The 17,735-nt window shown below is 38.5% G+C and overlaps 1 protein-coding gene across 41 annotated transcripts in view; it reads right to left on the bottom strand.

Moving 5' to 3' along the window:
- The window catches only part of CACNA1C (calcium voltage-gated channel subunit alpha1 C), a 476,864-nt gene that overhangs the window by 404,994 nt on the left and 54,135 nt on the right, over positions 1–17,735 (bottom strand). For all 41 annotated transcript variants that reach the window (XM_084499532.1, XM_084499513.1, XM_084499544.1 and 38 more), the window contains exon 2: positions 213–535. In XM_084499532.1, coding sequence (XP_084355658.1) covers positions 213–535 — 323 coding nt within the window. The remainder of the gene's footprint in view (positions 1–212; positions 536–17,735) is intronic.

The following is a 17,735-nucleotide window of genomic DNA, read 5'->3' on the forward strand; positions in this document are numbered from 1 at the left end:
TTTCATACACATGGGTATGGTTACAGCTTCAGTCCAAAATGTTTTTTCCCCAGCATATATAATCTCAGTTAAAATATCAGATACTACTCATATACCTTACATTCCCAGTGGTGCCTTTCCACTTAATGTATTGATTTCCTCATACTTTTGAGTAGCACCTGACACACGCTAACAAGTTGCTGTTTTTCCAAACAAGAACATCAAAAAGGATATTTCCATTCGACGATGCTGATGCATGCCCTCCGGATGGGATTTTTCAGTGTTAAACACAGCAGTGCCCGGGGAGGACGTGTAGCTGTGGTGGTACCCTGTTTTTTCTGTTTCCCGTACTGCTGCCGTTTTCTCTGTGTGGAGCTAGCTGTGGATATTGTTGCATTGCCAGCACTACCCATCAATTTGGCTTGCCTGGCAGCATCAATTGCAGCTTGCCAGGACAGAGCTGCCCCTGGAGTAGGGATATGCTCTGGGGCAAGCCCTGCAGCTGCATTGGCATTCATGTTGGCATGAGCTGGACGGGGACTCCCATAGTTGGAACCTGTGAAAGGAGAGGAGAAAAAAATTGTGATGATTTTTTTTTTAAACCACAGAAAAGATAAAGGTGCTTTTTTGTTTGTTTTGTTTTTTAAATCATAAGTACCAGTAAAATCAAACTCTGAGGTTAAGGATAAGTATGGGTTATCTGCTTACTAGGAGCTCGCTCCTCCAATTCAAGCTCCCCATTTTAAAGAGCTACTACTGTGTAGTCATTCATCTTGCAAGTCTCCCAACAAGACCCAATGGGCACTGCTGTTCAAGTGCCTCCAATCAATACACCCTCCAGAGCTTCAACAGAAAAGAAATCGTCTCTCTTTTCATTTTTTAACCATACTTGCTGCAAGTTAGATTGTTTGAAAGCTCAAAAGGTGAGGCTAGTTCTCATCACTACCACGCAGGCATTGAACACTCTGCTATTTGGTATGTGGCAAAGAAGCCAAATGATACTCTCAAATCTATCATGAAAAACATTATGTTTTCAATATTACTTTAAGATAAAGTGAAATTTCAACAATGAAATTGTCTCTGCAAACAGTGCATATGTATAAGCCTGACTAGAAGGAACACTGAAGCAGTAACTGAAACATAAAGGCAGAGTTCACAGCTTCTATGTCCTAAAAGGATGCTGTACATATAGCTTAGACCAACCAACATACGTTTAAAGACTGGAACTGATTCCTTATCCTGAAAACTGATTTTAAGATAGCTGGACTATTGAAAAATCAATAGAGTAGCACTCACTTCAAAAGCATGTATTGACTCTTGTCATTCTTACGCTGTGACCTGGCAGCCCCATGTATTGCACCTCTTTTGGCTGAAACTGAAAAATCATATGCTTTCTCTCAATATTAATAACAGAATATATATGTCAGCTGATGTGTATGATACGTCGAAGGCCTTAACAGTGCAATAAATTAAAAGCACCTTCTCAAGCTACAGCAATTATTCCATTATTTCAGTAAAGACAGTTATTAAGCCACCTGTGCCTCTTCAATGAGAATGTTTCCCTTGCCTCTGATCAGAAGAGACTACACTTCAGAAAAGTGCACGTGGACAGGATGAATAGTAGAAAGCCAGGGAAGGAGTTAGATCACCTTTTCTTTCAAGGCAATTCAAAGTCTACTATTGACTGTGTTTGACTTTAGATTAATGTAGAAACATGGTGCCATCAGATAGATCAGACAGGGTCCTATAGACCACTGGACAAAGCAAACAGATGAATACATGACTATCTGCTTTCCTTAAACTCTTGGATGAAAGATGATCAAAACCAGGGGAACAAGCACAACGCTTCAAGGTCTTGAAATAAAATAATTACCCAAGAAGAATATTTTATAGCTAGATGTGCAATGCCAAGAAATCACAGCAATGACTGCATTAGAAATGAATTAAAGCAGGTAAGATAAATATAAATAGATTGACAACCACAGTGCTACAAGAGATTTCCCTATCCAGAAAGCATGCAAGATCTTGAAGTTCATGTCACTGAATTGCAAGGAAGGAAATGATAGGGTCAGATGTTATTTTATGTCAGGCACTGCCTTGAGATTTGCAGGCTGTCAAAGTTTCACTGCATAGTGGGAAAATCGAGAGCTTGTCTCTGTCACCGAAAAGCCTCCTAGCTGCAAACCAGCCAAAGGAAGCTGGTGAATAATATGACTGATATGTGAAAGAGAAAGCTGAAAGAAGCAAGAAATGGGAAATAGTTAATTCAAAATTTCTCAGATTTTGAAACTGAAGAAAAATAGCTTTAAGAATCACATGGACTAAGCAGATTTCTTAGATGAAGCAGGCAATCAACTGGCAGACAAACTTAGTTAGTTTTCTAAGACTAAGCAAATTGTACAGAGCACTGCTCCTAGGATACATATTTTTTTTCCAGACTAGTTCCAGATGCAGTTTTCCTCTTTAGCATCCATTTGACCTTCCTAGCCTGAGGCAGGCTGGGAAGAAATAAATGGAAAATTACTCTAATTATTCTCCCAACTCCAGCTCTTCTTTAATACTAACCCATTAGAGCAGATAAGAAAGATGCCTGTATTTTCCAGTAGAAGTAAGCTTGCTGATCCATAGTCACTGTGTTCTTATCATGCTGACTAGACCATGTGGTCCTGAAAATAAACAGCTGCTGTATCTTAATGAAGAGGTTTTTGCAAGTTGGGAACTTGTTAAGCTTCTCCATTACTATTGCTTATTAGTTAGGTTTCACATGAGGATACAGGTCTATGCATTTTGACTTTGATGTGCCAGCAAAGTCAAGGATACAGCTTCTGGTGGTTTCGTTACTTTTGCTTCTACCACAGTCACTAGTCCCCTAATAAAGTGCTTTATCTCAAATTAACTTCAAAAGATGAGCCAGTAATGACAGATTTATATCAACAAATATTATAAATATTGATTACTGATAAAGATCTGTCTGTTTTATGAAGCTCAGAGGCTACAGACTATCTGTACTAAATAACTAACGGCAGTGACAAATGACTTGATCTACAGGCAGTTTAGAGAAATGGATTAAATTAAAAAGAGTGAAGCTCACACAGCTCCACAGAAAGTACATTGAAGAACTGAGCAAAATATTTTCAAGGACAGCATAGCCAAACTTGCAGGGAGAAAACACCACAAAACTGTAGTGCAGCTGTAACTTGAGAGCTGCACTTACTGGAACTGCTATTTTCATTTTGCAATGTAGCAGTTAAGATACTTCATTCTGTTTCTCCACAACAAATAAAGTTTCAGTATACCTAAATCACTTTAATCACATTTATTTATGCAGTTATGAAGCTGGAAGTTGACCAGAAATGGGAAGTGGAGATTCAACCCCCACCCAAATGGAGTAACTCACTAAGCACTGGGATATGCAACATCACCACCCTGCTAATCCCTAGCACCCTTTAGCAAGGATTTGTGCTGTTGACTGTGTCCAGCTGGTGCACAAAACTCTTCCCTCTCATGTATTTCTGTTATGGATCATGAATTTAAATGTTTGAATATTAATTAAACAGAAAAGTCCACATGAATGAACAAATTAGATTCCAAGGTCTTCGGTATAGACTTGAATTTCTGCAAAGACTTAGAACCATTTCAAATGTCAAAGTAACAGAAATACAGCATTCAAAATCAGAATTAAGTCAGAAAAACAACAGATAAGGTTGCCATACAACAAGAAATGAACCATGTTCCACAAAATGCCTGACACTGTAAGCCTACAACTAAATAATCAAAAGGGTGCATAGGGATGACCATTAAAGCGTTTAAGTGCCATTTGCATTCTAGTAATGTACATCTGTCATGCCACCTATTAATTAACAGCAGCATTTAAAGAAATAAAAAATCTAAGCAGTGACCATTCTGAATGAGAAGTGGTAAAGTTAACGGCATGATGGAATTGCAACTTGTAAATTTGTTGAATTTATCTATTTAGCCACAAATTTATTATAGATAAACTTGTGCTTAGATTAATTCTTCAAAAGAAAATACAGCAGTGCCAGTGTGGGGCTTCACTGTTTTTCCCCTGTCCCTCCATCGCTAGAAACAGCACAATCCTAAAAATGCAAACCTTGAAACAATGATGTTGCACAATTGTGTTTTTCCACAAAGCAGAGGGAAAATGAGTACAGTAAAATAAAAAATTGGTTAAATCAATACCTTAGCTGAACACCAAGAACAATCATACACGAATTAGGAAACTGGTAACACTACAAAGATCATGTAAGGCGAACTCAAGCACACAGGGAAAATGTTTACGAGACTGAGGTAAGAGGTGCCGAACAAGGAACATGAAAAACAAAACTACCATATGTTATCGTCTGTTAATAATTCAAAGAACATGGAAAACATTGATCCATTAACCAATGGAGACAGAGAGCATTCAAGAGATGATGTCAATAAGGCTTAAGTGTTATATGCCCTTTTTGCATCAATTTTCACTAAAGAAAAAAAAAAACGACTGCTCAAGTGCTGGTGACTAGCACAATAATTTTCAAAATGAAACAGGTATAATTTCCAACTGTAAAGGGAAAGAATAAGTTTAGAAAGTGCTTAGATAAGTAGGATGCTAGCTGAAAGCCTGTACATTAGGTACAGCATCCTAAAATATTTAAGAAGATTTCTGAAATAATCTCAAAGCGCTTAGCTGCAGTTTTCATCTCAGAGTACAGGAGAGATCTGAGAAATGGTAAACGTCAACCCAATTTGAAAAAAAACAGTGGGGAAGGAGCAGGAGTGTATATTCAGTTGAGCTTCGGTATCCAGAAATAAATAATACAGATTAAGTAAAAATTGTTAGCAAGTTCCTGAAGGACAAGGAAAAAAAAAAAAAAAAAACAAACAAACAAAAACAACAAAAAAAAAAAAACAGCAGACATGCATCTGTCATGAATACACATCATGAATACACATTAATTTTCACATTGCGTAAAAGGAAACTAACTCCTTCCACAACAGTGCAACAGAATTCACGGGCATGACAGAAGCAGCAGTTGCCACATCTCATGACTTAATTAATACTTTCATAAGCTCTTGTATAACAATTTGACAAGGATGCTAGGAACATATGAATAAGAAAAAAAGAAATGCTACAGTACAAGTACAATGACCATACAGTGGGTTCCTGAGAACAGTTACGAATGGTACATAGTCTAATTTAGAGGATGTCATATGGAGATACGCAAATGCCTGCCCTGGATCTAATCCTGTTCAATGTCTTCATTAATGATCTGGATGATGAAATAGTGAATAGTGTTATTAAATGTGTATGTAACTGTGAAGCTGGGAGGTACAGCAAATACACAGAAGGACAGAATTTGAATTCAAAATAAGCTTCATGAATTGGAGAGTCTTAAAAATAGCATAGAGTTCAGCAGGGAGAAACTTAGTGCATTTAAGTGAAATGAATCATCTACCCAAATTACTTTCAGAAGGGCCTTGGGGGTTATAGCGGTTGCCCAACAGAACAGGAGTTGATACTGTCATACTGCTTTCCCACCACAAAATGCAAACATCTCAGCGTAGTACATATAAGCAGGTATACAATCTATGCAACACAAGTGATCCTTCTCTTCCTATGCTCAGCATTGGCAGGGCATCAGCTGAAATTTGGTGGGCAGCTTCAGGTTCTACACTTCAGGAAGGATGTGACTCAGTTCAGGCTGTCTAGAAGAGAGCAATGAGATCAACCAAAGATCAACCAAAATATGAACTCTAAGGCAAAGCGACAGAAATGAGAATGCCAGAACTTGGACTGATGGAGAAGAGGACCTGGTAAGTTAAATATTATATATAATACACATAGGTATGAAAATACTTTTAAAAGCATATATATGTTGTTTCAAAAAACAGAAGGAGAATAATCTACCACTATACTCACAGTGAGTTTTCTTGCTTAAGAAGCAATGGCTTTTACAATGAGAAAAAAAAAACAAATAAGAATATACATTAGGAAAAAAATTACTAACAATAGTAACAATACCATCTATGTATGATCTCCTGGATTGCTGGTAGTACCTCCCACACTCTAGGTCTTTTAAACCAGGCCAGCCATTCCTCTGGCATCACATACATGAGTCAAGATTTGTAGTGAGTAGTCATTTCTCCTGTTAGACTTACACAAATTTGACTGAAGAAGGGCCTTTGCACAGAAATTTAGAGGTAGAACCCTGGAACTTCATTTCTTTGGTTTTAAGACCACACTCTGCAAACATATGTTTCTAAAATCCTTTCAGCATATCAGGACAATAACTAGCCATACATAAAGCTTAAAATCCTAGAGTGAAACCCAACTTATTTGTATGAAAAAATAGCCTTTTCCAGAAAATTAAATCATTAAACTGTCTATTGACTTTCCTTAAAATTTCAAAATTTCAACTCGTTGATGCAAGAAGACACACACACACACAATTCAATGCTCCTAAAGGATGATCTGGATATTTTGCCTTCTTTGCCACTGGAAGAACAAAAAGAGAGAGAGAGAGAGAACACCTTTGGAAGTAATTTTCAAGTAGCAATAGCAAATACAGTAAAAGCTGAATTGCAATTTTAACTATGGCTCTTGCTACAACAGACTTTATAATATATACATACACTTTTAAACATCATGTCAGACTAAAATTCTGCATGTAGTAGTTAGCCCAGATAAGAGAGTTAAAGAATTTTTGCTGTAAATTGTTTTGGAGTTTCAGAACACACACAAAGGATACATGATTTAAGACAGTTCATTCACTGTATTTGAGACTAAACATTTTTTAAAATCTAAACAAAAGATCTTATTCAAGAACCATACTTCATTTGCAACTAGATCTTTGTTTTCCTTTATCTCCCCCCTCCAAACTGAGCTTTCTTTTTGCTGCACACCATTAATGTAAAAAAGATGCTGTGAGCTACCAGCACTGTGAAAAAACAAGTCCATCTCAATGAAAAGAGCAAGTGCACAAGCTTCTTTCACATCAAGTAATGAATGCTTCTAGGTTAAATATTTACACTTGGAAAATTAACTGGGGATTCTGCACGGTAAATTTTTATAGCTTTGCCAACTTTATTTAGATTATGAATTTTCTAAGAAAGGGACAGACGTTTATTCTACATTGGTAAAACATCCAGCACAATGGATTCCCAGGTTGGGAATAAGCAATAATAATTCTATCAATGTCAGATTAATTTTAGGACAACTCTTCCCTCCAAGTTCACCCCATATACATTTTTTCCATGTGAACATATCTCGTTTCACTAGAGTTTATTGGAAACCCTCTGCCCTCCTGATAAGATCTTTCCTCCATATGCACTCTTAGACATGCAAAAGATCTGGGCACTGGAACAGAGATTTCTGTGATTTGCCCTCCAAGCACTGTGAGCTCCAAGATTACTCTAATGCAGATGTGTGTGCACAATGACCCAACTGTTCCTTCTAGTATACAGCTTGTTTGCACTAGGAAATAATTAACTCAGGTGAGACCCAGGAGAGCCCAGAGCACAGTATTCTTTGACACCACTGTAATCATCAGGCCTTTATGCAGCCAGTTGTGCTATCTGGACAATACCCACCACTCTGAAAGAGGCTGGACAGACTTGAACAAAATCTAACAGATTTGAATGGAAGTATTTTGAGAGCCAAGCTCAGCCTTGTAAGATAAATATATGCCTAGTAAAACTGATCAGACACTTGCAAGGCTCTTCCAGTATCATTTCCCTGTATGATACAATTTGCCATCTTGTGATAAGAAAAGGATGGAGGAAACACAGAAACAAGAATAGTGTTAATTAAAGGATATGATCTTTCATACTCCAGCACAACCATAGTATTTTTTCCACGAGTACAAAACAGTGTATTTTTAGTTTTTAATTACAACTTCTATCCACGTTTAAAAGAGGCAATCTATGCCTAATGATTAAACAATGAACAATTATTGCTACAAAAAAATCAGTAATTTATTCAGCAGAACAATGACCTGAAATAATATTTATTGTCTGTCAGTCACAGAATCACCTAGGTTGGAAGAGACCTCCAAGATCACCTAGTCCAGCCTCTGACCTAACACTAACAAGTCCTCCACTAAACCATATCACTAAGCTCTACATCTAAACATCTTTTGAAGACTTCCAGGGATGGTGACTCAACCACTTCCCTGGACAGCCCATTCCAATGCCTAACAACCCTTTCAGTAAATAAGTTTTTTCTAATATCTAAATGCTCATATGGTGCTCCTATGGGAAGGCCCATGCCCCCTGTTGCTGGGTGTTTGAGGAGCCAGCCTGTTCCCCGCATCGTTGCGGTGCCAATGATACTGCCTGTATCTGTCTGTGGGCTAGGCGCTAGAGGTCCTTTGGGCACTGGTGTCTCTTGTGCCGCTGGTGCTATCCCTCCGCCCATGACACCTCTCCTTCTGGTCAGGTGCATTCCTTCTTGGTGCGTCACTGGACTGCATGGCTGTCCTTGCACACCAAGGAGGCCTGCAGCTCACCTTGCTCTTCTAGTCTCCTTCCTGCCACACAAGCTGGCAGTCAGAGGGCCAAGATGCTCAGAGAATGGTGGGCTGGCTGCAGGGGGCCTGTTTTATAGGGCCCAGGGCAGTGGTGGCCACTGTGATCTCAGCAAGCCTCTGTGATGGAGTGGCCCACGCAGTCAGTATGCTTCATTTGAAAAGTGAGCCTTTCACAGAATCACAGAATTTCTAGGTTGGAAGAGACCTCAAGATTATCAAGTCCAACCTCTGACCTAACACTAACAGTCCCCACTAAACCATATCCCTAAGCTCTACATCTAAACGTCTTTTAAAGACCTCCAGGGATGGTGACTACACCACTTCCCTGGGCAGCCTGTTCCAATGTCTAACAACCCTTTCGGTAAAGTTCTTCCTAACATCCAACCTAAACCTCCCCTGGCGCAACTTAAGCCCATTCCCCCTCGTCCTGTCACCAGGCACGTGGGAGAACAGACCAACCCCCACCTCACTACAGCCTCCTTTGAGGTACCTATAGAGAGCGATAAGGTCGCCCCTGAGCCTCCTTTTCTCCAGGCTGAACAAGCCCAGCTCCCTCAGCTGCTCCTCGTAGGACTTGTTCTCCAGGCCCCTCACCAGCTTCGTCACCCTTCTCTGCACCCACTCAAGCACCTCCATGTCCTTCTTGTAGCGAGGGGCCCAAAACTGAACACAGTACTCGAGGTGCGGCCTCACCAGAGCCGAGTACAGGGGGACGATCACCTCCTTAGCCCTGCTGGCCACACTGTTTCTTATGCAAGCCAGGATGCTGTTGGCCTTCTTGGCCACCTGAGCACACTGCTGGCTCATATTCAGCCAGCTTTAATATTCATATGAATATGAATATTCGGCTTTAATACACATGAGCTCAAAACCCCATGGTAGGATGTTCAAACATGAAGTAGGCAGAACCATCACCAGTCTTCCATTACTTACTTCAAAGAAAGCAATCATTAGGTTGGAAAACACCTTCAAGATTATCAAGTCCAACCATCAACCTGACCCATCAAATCCCATCACTAAACTACATCCGTTAGTGCCATGCCTACATGTCTTTAAATACCTCCAGGGATGGGGACCCCACCACTTCCCTGAGCAGCCCATTCCAATGCCTGCCTGACCATCCACCCTCTCTGTGAAGAAATCCTTCCTAATGTCCAACTTAACCCTTTTTTGTTTGTTTGCTTGCTTTTGTGTGTTTTTGTTTTTTTTTTTTTCCTGAAATGAGACATGATCCTGTACTTGTTGTAAAAATTTTTGTTTGTTTTTTACTGACAATTTTTTTTTTGCTTATTTGTTTTAACAGCTCAGTCAACTATATCAAATAATAGAATCCCCCTCATCCCCCCTGCTAACTATCAGGACAATAACAAGCTATCATTTGATTTCACCACACAAGTGTCCCTTCCTTTAATTCTCTAGTTTTATCTTTCTGTTCTGAAAGAAAACCAAAGCAACAGTCTCTTTTTCTTCCTTCACTAAAGAGACACCTTGTCAAATTTTGCTCAGAATAATCTAGAAAGCCACAAGTTTGAAAACTTTTAGCACTCATAAAAATCCATCTAGCTTCTTCTTTGCTCTTCTGTGACTGGATTCAAAGAGCATGAAAAGAATCAGAAGCAAGGGCCCTTTTTTAGGAGGAGGAAGAGGAAAAAAAAAAAGCAAGGAGCCTACTAAATGTTAAGCTACATTTTCTACACCAAGGCAAGTGTCTAATATGAAGTCTGATAATTGATATAGATATCAAGAGAAACAGAGAAGTCCATAGAATAATTCAACTGGTTAAAAAATTCTAATTGAAGATAATTTTATTGGTAGGGGAAGGTCAATTTTCTTTGAAGGACTTCCACTTTCTTGTAGCTTTTAAGCTATAGTATACAAAATGCAAAGAAACCCACAAATAATCCTTTTTAGTTTCCTGATGCACACTTCTGGTGGAACCTAGATTAAGTTCTCAGAAATCAGTCCAGGGAAAATTTTCTTTTCCTTCAACCGTAGCTCACTCGTGAAACTAAAAAATAGCAATGGAAGACCAGTGACATAAAAATCCTTTTTTTTTTTTTTTTTTTCTTTTAGACTAATACCGGTTTTGTATTCATCTCAAACAAGTCTGAGCGAACCAATTAGCTACATGTTTGAAGGAATGGCGAGCAGGAACTTTTACACAAAACTGGAGTTCTGCTGTGATAATGCAATCTCCCACAGAATGCAAAACGCAAAGGCATTTCTAACACTAGATGGAATATAATTTAAAAGCCATGTTCTTCACTTATAGCAGTTATATAGTACCTATCAGCACAAAACCTGTGCTAAAACATACATACAATGTCATGGTAAATTTCTTGGAATGGCATACTATTTGGACAAACTTTAGGCACAGTTCCTCAAATAGGGGCATCAGAGTGAGCTTTCTTGCTTAAATGCCTCTTTTTGCACCATTCATCCAAAATAAAGCTACCACCATGAAAGATGTTGAGATCAAGTACATCTTCAGTAAAAATTTCCTTGACATCAGTAAAATTCCTCTGGAGATTAACTGTAACTCAGTAGAGTGGATTCTTCTGACAAACTTGTCAGCTTAACTGCTCATCATTTTCTTATTGGTGAATAATGATTACTCTTCACTTAGCAAGTAATCTAAATATAACTGTTTTAAAAAGAAAGAAGATTCTCATAGGTTTAAAATAGCTTTTACTGTATTAGATGGCATCCAAATTCTTTGTCTGAGAACACACAGTGGGGTAGCAATCAATACAGAAAACTGTTAATGTGATTTGCCTCACCCCACCCAAACCATTGGAAAAAAAGAGATCTTGTCTAAGCTCCCTCTGGGGTCAGTGCAGAGGACCATTCCTTCCACCCTTAAGACAGATGTCTGAAGTATAAGTGAAACCAGCCTCTGGAAGTACCGATCTTCTCATGTTGTACACAACTAATTGAAAATATAATTTTAATTGCACATCAAATTTAAGTGGATAAAATGAGATGAAATGACTCCCACATGTGTGGGGAGTTATACGCATGCACATGTGCTTGTGCATAAGGTACAGAGCAACTCTATTGTTGCTTTTCTGCAAAAGAGTATGCTAAATGTTGTTTTTATTATGGCTCAAAACATGTAACAGAGTCTGGAAAACACAAATATGTGACATCTAAATAATTCAAAGCCTGCTGTTTCAATGATTCTTCATCCTAGAAAAATCAATCTCAGTTCTTTATAAACTGATACCATTCTCGGTCCCAAAATAGCAGTCTCTTCCCAGTTGCATCAGGTAGATGACTGCTAAAAAATACACGTATAACCACAAAAAATAGGCCTATATAAAGATGTCTAAGCTATGAAGTATGAATTTCAATAAAGACCCAAATAAATAAATAAATAAAAGACAAACACTTTCACATACAGAACTAAATGGAGATCAGCCCTGATAAACCACACACAGTGCAAATTCTTCTGGCTTTTCAGGTTGAGATTTTTACTTCCTCTTGTTGTTTATGGGGTCAGTATTCAGATGTGTAAAACCAAACAGCAGTCAGAGCTCGTTGGAAAGGACTTAGCAAGTATGTAAAAGAAGAGCACATGTCTGACCTTCCTTTACATGGGAAGTACTCCCTGCCAGCCCTCTCTCCCAATGGTAAAACCTACATTAGGAAGCCATTCATCCACAATATCATACAACAACTTGGGCTAAAAGGGTCCTCTGAAGGCCATCTGGTCCACGCCCTTCCTCCTTTTTTGCCCCCTCATCTGAAGTGGGCAGGTTTTGTTGGCCCCTGTGACAACCCATGACCGTACATTGCACTAGTACTGTTTCTGAGTCTGTGAGAAGGTTTGCAAGGGCTGAGAACACAGCAACCACCTGAACCAAAGGTACATGAATGAGCAAAGATTCATAATATGAATGATACTGACGAAGGACTCGTAATATGAATTATCATAAGATAATATGGTACATACGATTGTGTCAAAGTATTTCTCTCCCAAAATAAAAGATAGGATCAATCCTTCTTGTATTCCTGTTTTATCCAGCTACCCAGTTCTCAAATTCACTTTCTATTCAGTGCCATATGTGTTGTCCTCTCAGAGAATATGGCTAGCTTCTCATTCTACCCACATTTCCTCACAAAACATACATAGTTTTAACATCTCTTACTCTTCTGGTAGCTACTGAATCAGATTGCTTTCTCCATAAAGCTGATGGCATTAACTTTGAAAGGAAGGATCCTAAGCATCATTAACTTTGTAGACCAAATAAACTTTCAGATATATTCCTCTTGGGTAAAGTAAGTTTGGTCTAAGTTTTGAGAAATGATTTTAGAAGTCTCAGGTATTGGGCATAAAACTTAAGAGAATAGTATATAACTAATTTTCATAGGTACCTACAACACTATACTTTGTGAAACAGAGACATCTGTAAATTATATCATTAGCACCCACACAAAACAGAGTCCCCTAAAAACTATTTGTTGCTCTTTGGAAAGGCAAAGTTTAGAATTTATTTTAAGCTTCATTTACCTAATTTTAGACTATGTACGCAATATCCTAATAAATTAAAGATGCACTCACTTCTTGAAATACAGTCAGTTACAAAGGAAAATATGTTAAAAGATATTTCAAGTGTCAAAACCGACTTTGATTTCATCTGTTAATCTTAGCATTCTAACAATCACATTGTGCTATTTTTAAAATGTGCTTTTTTCCCTGCTGCTTAAAGTAAGACCAAACACCAGAAAAAAGCAACTGTAGAGGAAAGTTTTGAAACCAACCATACAAAAAGTTCTACCAAATCCACAATATTAAGCAAGTGAAAATAGACACTTTTTTCCCCAATTAATGTAAATTTTTAAATTTACATTAATTTAAATTTTAAATTATTTTAAATAATTTTATAAAAACAAGAGTGTTTCAACAGGAGAGCTTTTTATATTGGCAGCACTAAGGTGCTAGAAAGAGATCATGAAAAAAAAAAAAAGACAAAATGTGAACTGAAGGAAAATATGCTGTCTCTGTCACATCATCTTATTTCCCTTCTTTCACTGCATCTCAAGAGGATGCTCCATGTGCAATGGACTTGGCAAACAAGAAAAAAAAATAAAAAAGCCCTTTCGCCCTTTCGCTTGGGAGCCTACATTACAACAAGTCTACAGAAAATTACTAACTGCACAATTACAAACTATGATATATAACAACGGAAAACAATGTCTTGTTTCAATTTCAGGGTGACAGTGAAAGGCGATTTGAAAAAACACACTTTTATTCAAAGTTGGAGTTTGTGATCTAGAGGCATTTCAGCATTAACAGATTTATAGCCACATTTTTATAGTCACTTAGAAAATAATTTTATTGAATTGTTTGGGTATCTAAAGCAGCATTTTCCATCTCTAGCATACAAACATTCCTCTACCATTCCTTTTTATTTACTGGTATCCTCTCAGAGAATGTTCCAAGTCTGAATACTAAGCATGTGCAATATCCAGATGCAAAAACAAGCACTCGACTTGCTCGGCTAGTCAAGAGCATTCCCAAGCTAAATAAGGCACTAAATCAGAAAGTTGCAACTGCAGAGAGGAGAAAAAAAGAAAAAAGAAAAAAAGGAAAATCAGCAAGACACTCTTTATATGCACCTTTATGAGAAAAAAACAGCATCTGACTTGCATCTTACGTTTAACATTAAGATGTAACACTGAAATAATTCTTATGTCACTGGCTGTCTATACAAACATTGTTAACCAGCTTCTCTTTGACCTTGCCTCCCATAGATGCAGACAAATGTTTGAGACTGGCTTCATAGATTCTTTCTAAAAATAAGAAATCCCACTTACATAAAAGCAGATAATTATTAAATTTACACGTACCAGACCAAAGGTGGCAAAAGCAGATGTACACTGAGTTGGTAGAACCCTCGTTTAGAAGTCAGCAGGCAATATTTCTGCACTGCCACAGAGGTAGGGCTGCAATCACTGCTCCAGCTCCCTCTTTCTGACAGTTCTCAGATCATGCTGAACGGGATGAAAGCTAAAGCTTTTGCATCCCTTTCTTGGGGCGCTCCACATTTCGTAGGAACAACATCACAAAAAAGGCAAGAAATTTCACACAAGCCATTCACTCTGATAATATCTGAACACTGGTTATGAGATTGTTCAGTTTTACCACTCATCAGTAAAAAAAAAAAAAAAAATCCAGCCTGTTTACCAAGGGATAGGCATCTCTCATAACCTCATAACCTCTGGAATTTGGCATCAGTATTGTGCCCTCCCTGTTCAGAGACAGAGTTTGCATGCGAGTCCTTTCTCCTCTTTCCTTTGCAAAACTCCTCTTTCATGACTGCTTTGGCCTGAGAGCTGGCTTATTGGCTCTAAGTGATGATCAGAGAGAGCCAACACACAGACAACATGGACTCCACTGAGTTTCACCCTACGTGAGAGCCTAAAAGTCCAGGTAATGGGACTGTACAGAGCCAGAGCATTACTGTGGAACACGGCAGTACAGCCTCCAGTTCTGGAATCCATGCCTCAAACAGAAGAATACAGTAATTTAAAGAACTCAAAAAAAAAAGACATACAAGAATGTTTAGACTGGGACAATGTCTTACAATGAGAGATTAAAGACAGATGAGTCATTGAGTCTTATGTAAGAGATGATTTTAAAAATTGATCATAATTTCCAAGCCATGAGCACATGAAAGATTTTTGACACCAGAAAACCTTTGCACCTAACAGTGGGAAAAAACAGCAACCACTTATAGGTTAAATATTTGATAGCTGTAACTAAGCAAACTCAGGTGCCTAATAAGGTATATTTTGCTAATGAGGAAGCCTAACACAGGAAAACTGGGTAATATCAGGGGTCACATACACTTTGTCTCCCAGGCCAGACATGGATATTTTTCCAACACCCACGTTGATGCTTAAACAGAAGGATTTAGAAACCATTGGGTGAGATTCTTTAGTTTGGCAGATATCCCTTCTGCCCCTAAAACCCACTACCTACAGACATCTCACAGACAGCAGGAAACGCAATACTATTATGATGATATTTAAAATACATCACTTGGACATTTTTCTGTAAAATTATGTCTTGTGCAACATATTGAGGCCTGTAGTGGGATAAATTCGACATTTTCACACGTAGACTGGGGATCCCCATTGTTGTCCTTATTTCAAGTTATTTGCAGCACAATGGCTTAATCAGAAAACTAGTGTTACAAAAACAGTTATGATATTTTAAGCAAATTGCTCCCACTTAAATCTATGCATTTCCTGAGACATTCTCTTGTCTCAAGTTTTGAGTCATTGTATCATTACCAAGCACTGGCAGTAAAAGAGCATTCAAAAGCAAATGGTGAAATGATGACAGAAAACATCGTAGACAATCCTGTGCAAAATTACAGAATAGCTTCCCATAGAGGCACAGCATATGTTTGTGATTTCTATAGAAAGTCCAAACTGGAAGCCACTGACAGGAAATACTACATTTTTTCCTTGTTATTATTTGTGGAAAAAACTCCCCTCACTTCGCATTTTCAAAATTCAGATTTTGAATTCTGAACTAAAAAAAAAAAAAAAAAAAAAGGTGATTGTTTTATGAGCACCTCACAAGGAAGAGCTTATTTGAAGAAAGGCAAGCATCATGTTGAACTGGTCTACTCCACTGCAGGTGACAAGTTCTGTGAGCAGAATTTCCTGCTGATGCCCTTCAGGAAGTCATACCTGTTGCCTCGCATGTCATTGTTGTCACAGCACACCCCTTCTCCCAGGACAGGGCAGGTAGTCCATCACTACACAGCCCACGCAAAGGGTAATGCAATAAAAGTCAACATTCTGGGAAAGAGGCTCTGAAGAGGTAATAGGATGATACATAAAAGACTTGATATCCCTGCTTGTGGCAATGAGGGGGCACAAAATTTGAAGAAGTTGCATAGACTTTAAGATAAAAAAGTATTACATAAAAAAAAAAAAAAAAATGTAGGTGTGCCACCTTTCAGAAGGGGTGATGGAGAAAAGCTCACACTGTTAAGGCAAGTTAACCTTTTCTTCTTATGTCACCAGAACAACGTCCTTTCCCATTCCTCCTCTGGATGCATCCTATAGGGATGAAGGTTTTCCTTCTTATTTGGGTCAGAAACCCAGCACACTCCACCTGGTACTCCAGGCAGAAGCGTGTTTGCTAGCATTGAGCCCAAATGAATTTTATACCACAATTTATCTTCTCTTTACTGTATAAGTTTGCAAAGGCTCAAAAAGGGCACTTTCAGAACTAGGCATGCTCTATTTGTTCACCTAAAAGCACAAAGCACACAAACTAAAGAGTTAAACTCTCCCTACATGACTGTTACCTAACTGCTAATCTTTCCTTGTAAATTTTGTACATTCCAGTCAGCCCAGTTAACCACACTTGCTAGCTAGGAGAAGCAGATTGAACTGATTACAGCACAATTTCTCTGATGTCGTGTCTTCTAGCATGCTTGTTATCCTTCACTGACACTGCCTGGAAAGTCCCGTCTCCTTCCTGAGGCTACCTATCTGTGCTCACAATACTCTCCACTCCTACACAGTCTCAGGAAAAGTTGGTTGTTCTCACCCCAGATGGAGACAGAGATACTCCTCAAAAAACAGTTTCCCTGGATTTTTATGAGGAATCTTTCCTGAGTTATTGTTTTTCTCATCATCCATTGCTTTAACCATCTATTTTATATAATGGCATGCATTCATGCAGGAAATATGCGTTTAATGTATTTGCACTCACATAGGTCACCAGAGGGACAGGTGACAGCAAAACAAACCGGAGGCACATAACTCTTTTCTCCACACTATACTTTTGTTGTTGACTGTCAAAATCAGAAATCAACACACACGCAGAAAGTGGAGTTCATTTCACTAGGTCTAGCAATCTAAAATCTAGCATTTATTCTAGCAGCCACAAAATCTCTATATATACAGTCAAGGAGCCCCAAGAGAGCAATCCACCCCAACTATCTTAGACATCTTTAAGGTTCTGTAGCCCTAACTGCCTTCCTCTCCATTGACCATTCCTGGACTCTAGACAATTAGGTCCAACTAGACTATTTAAACACCTACAAAGAAATAAGATTAAACCTATGTCAAATTATCAGTTTTACTACATGAAGAATAACAATCTGAAAATACATCTCTAAAAGCCTTTAGTTTACACCTTCAGAGTCCCTGGAGTGAAGGCCTTCCCACTGTAAGATGACCTGGATCACAGCTCAG

This window comes from Aythya ferina (genome assembly GCF_964211825.1).
Source record: "Aythya ferina genome assembly, chromosome: 1".
Classification (NCBI taxonomy): domain Eukaryota; kingdom Metazoa; phylum Chordata; class Aves; order Anseriformes; family Anatidae; genus Aythya; species Aythya ferina.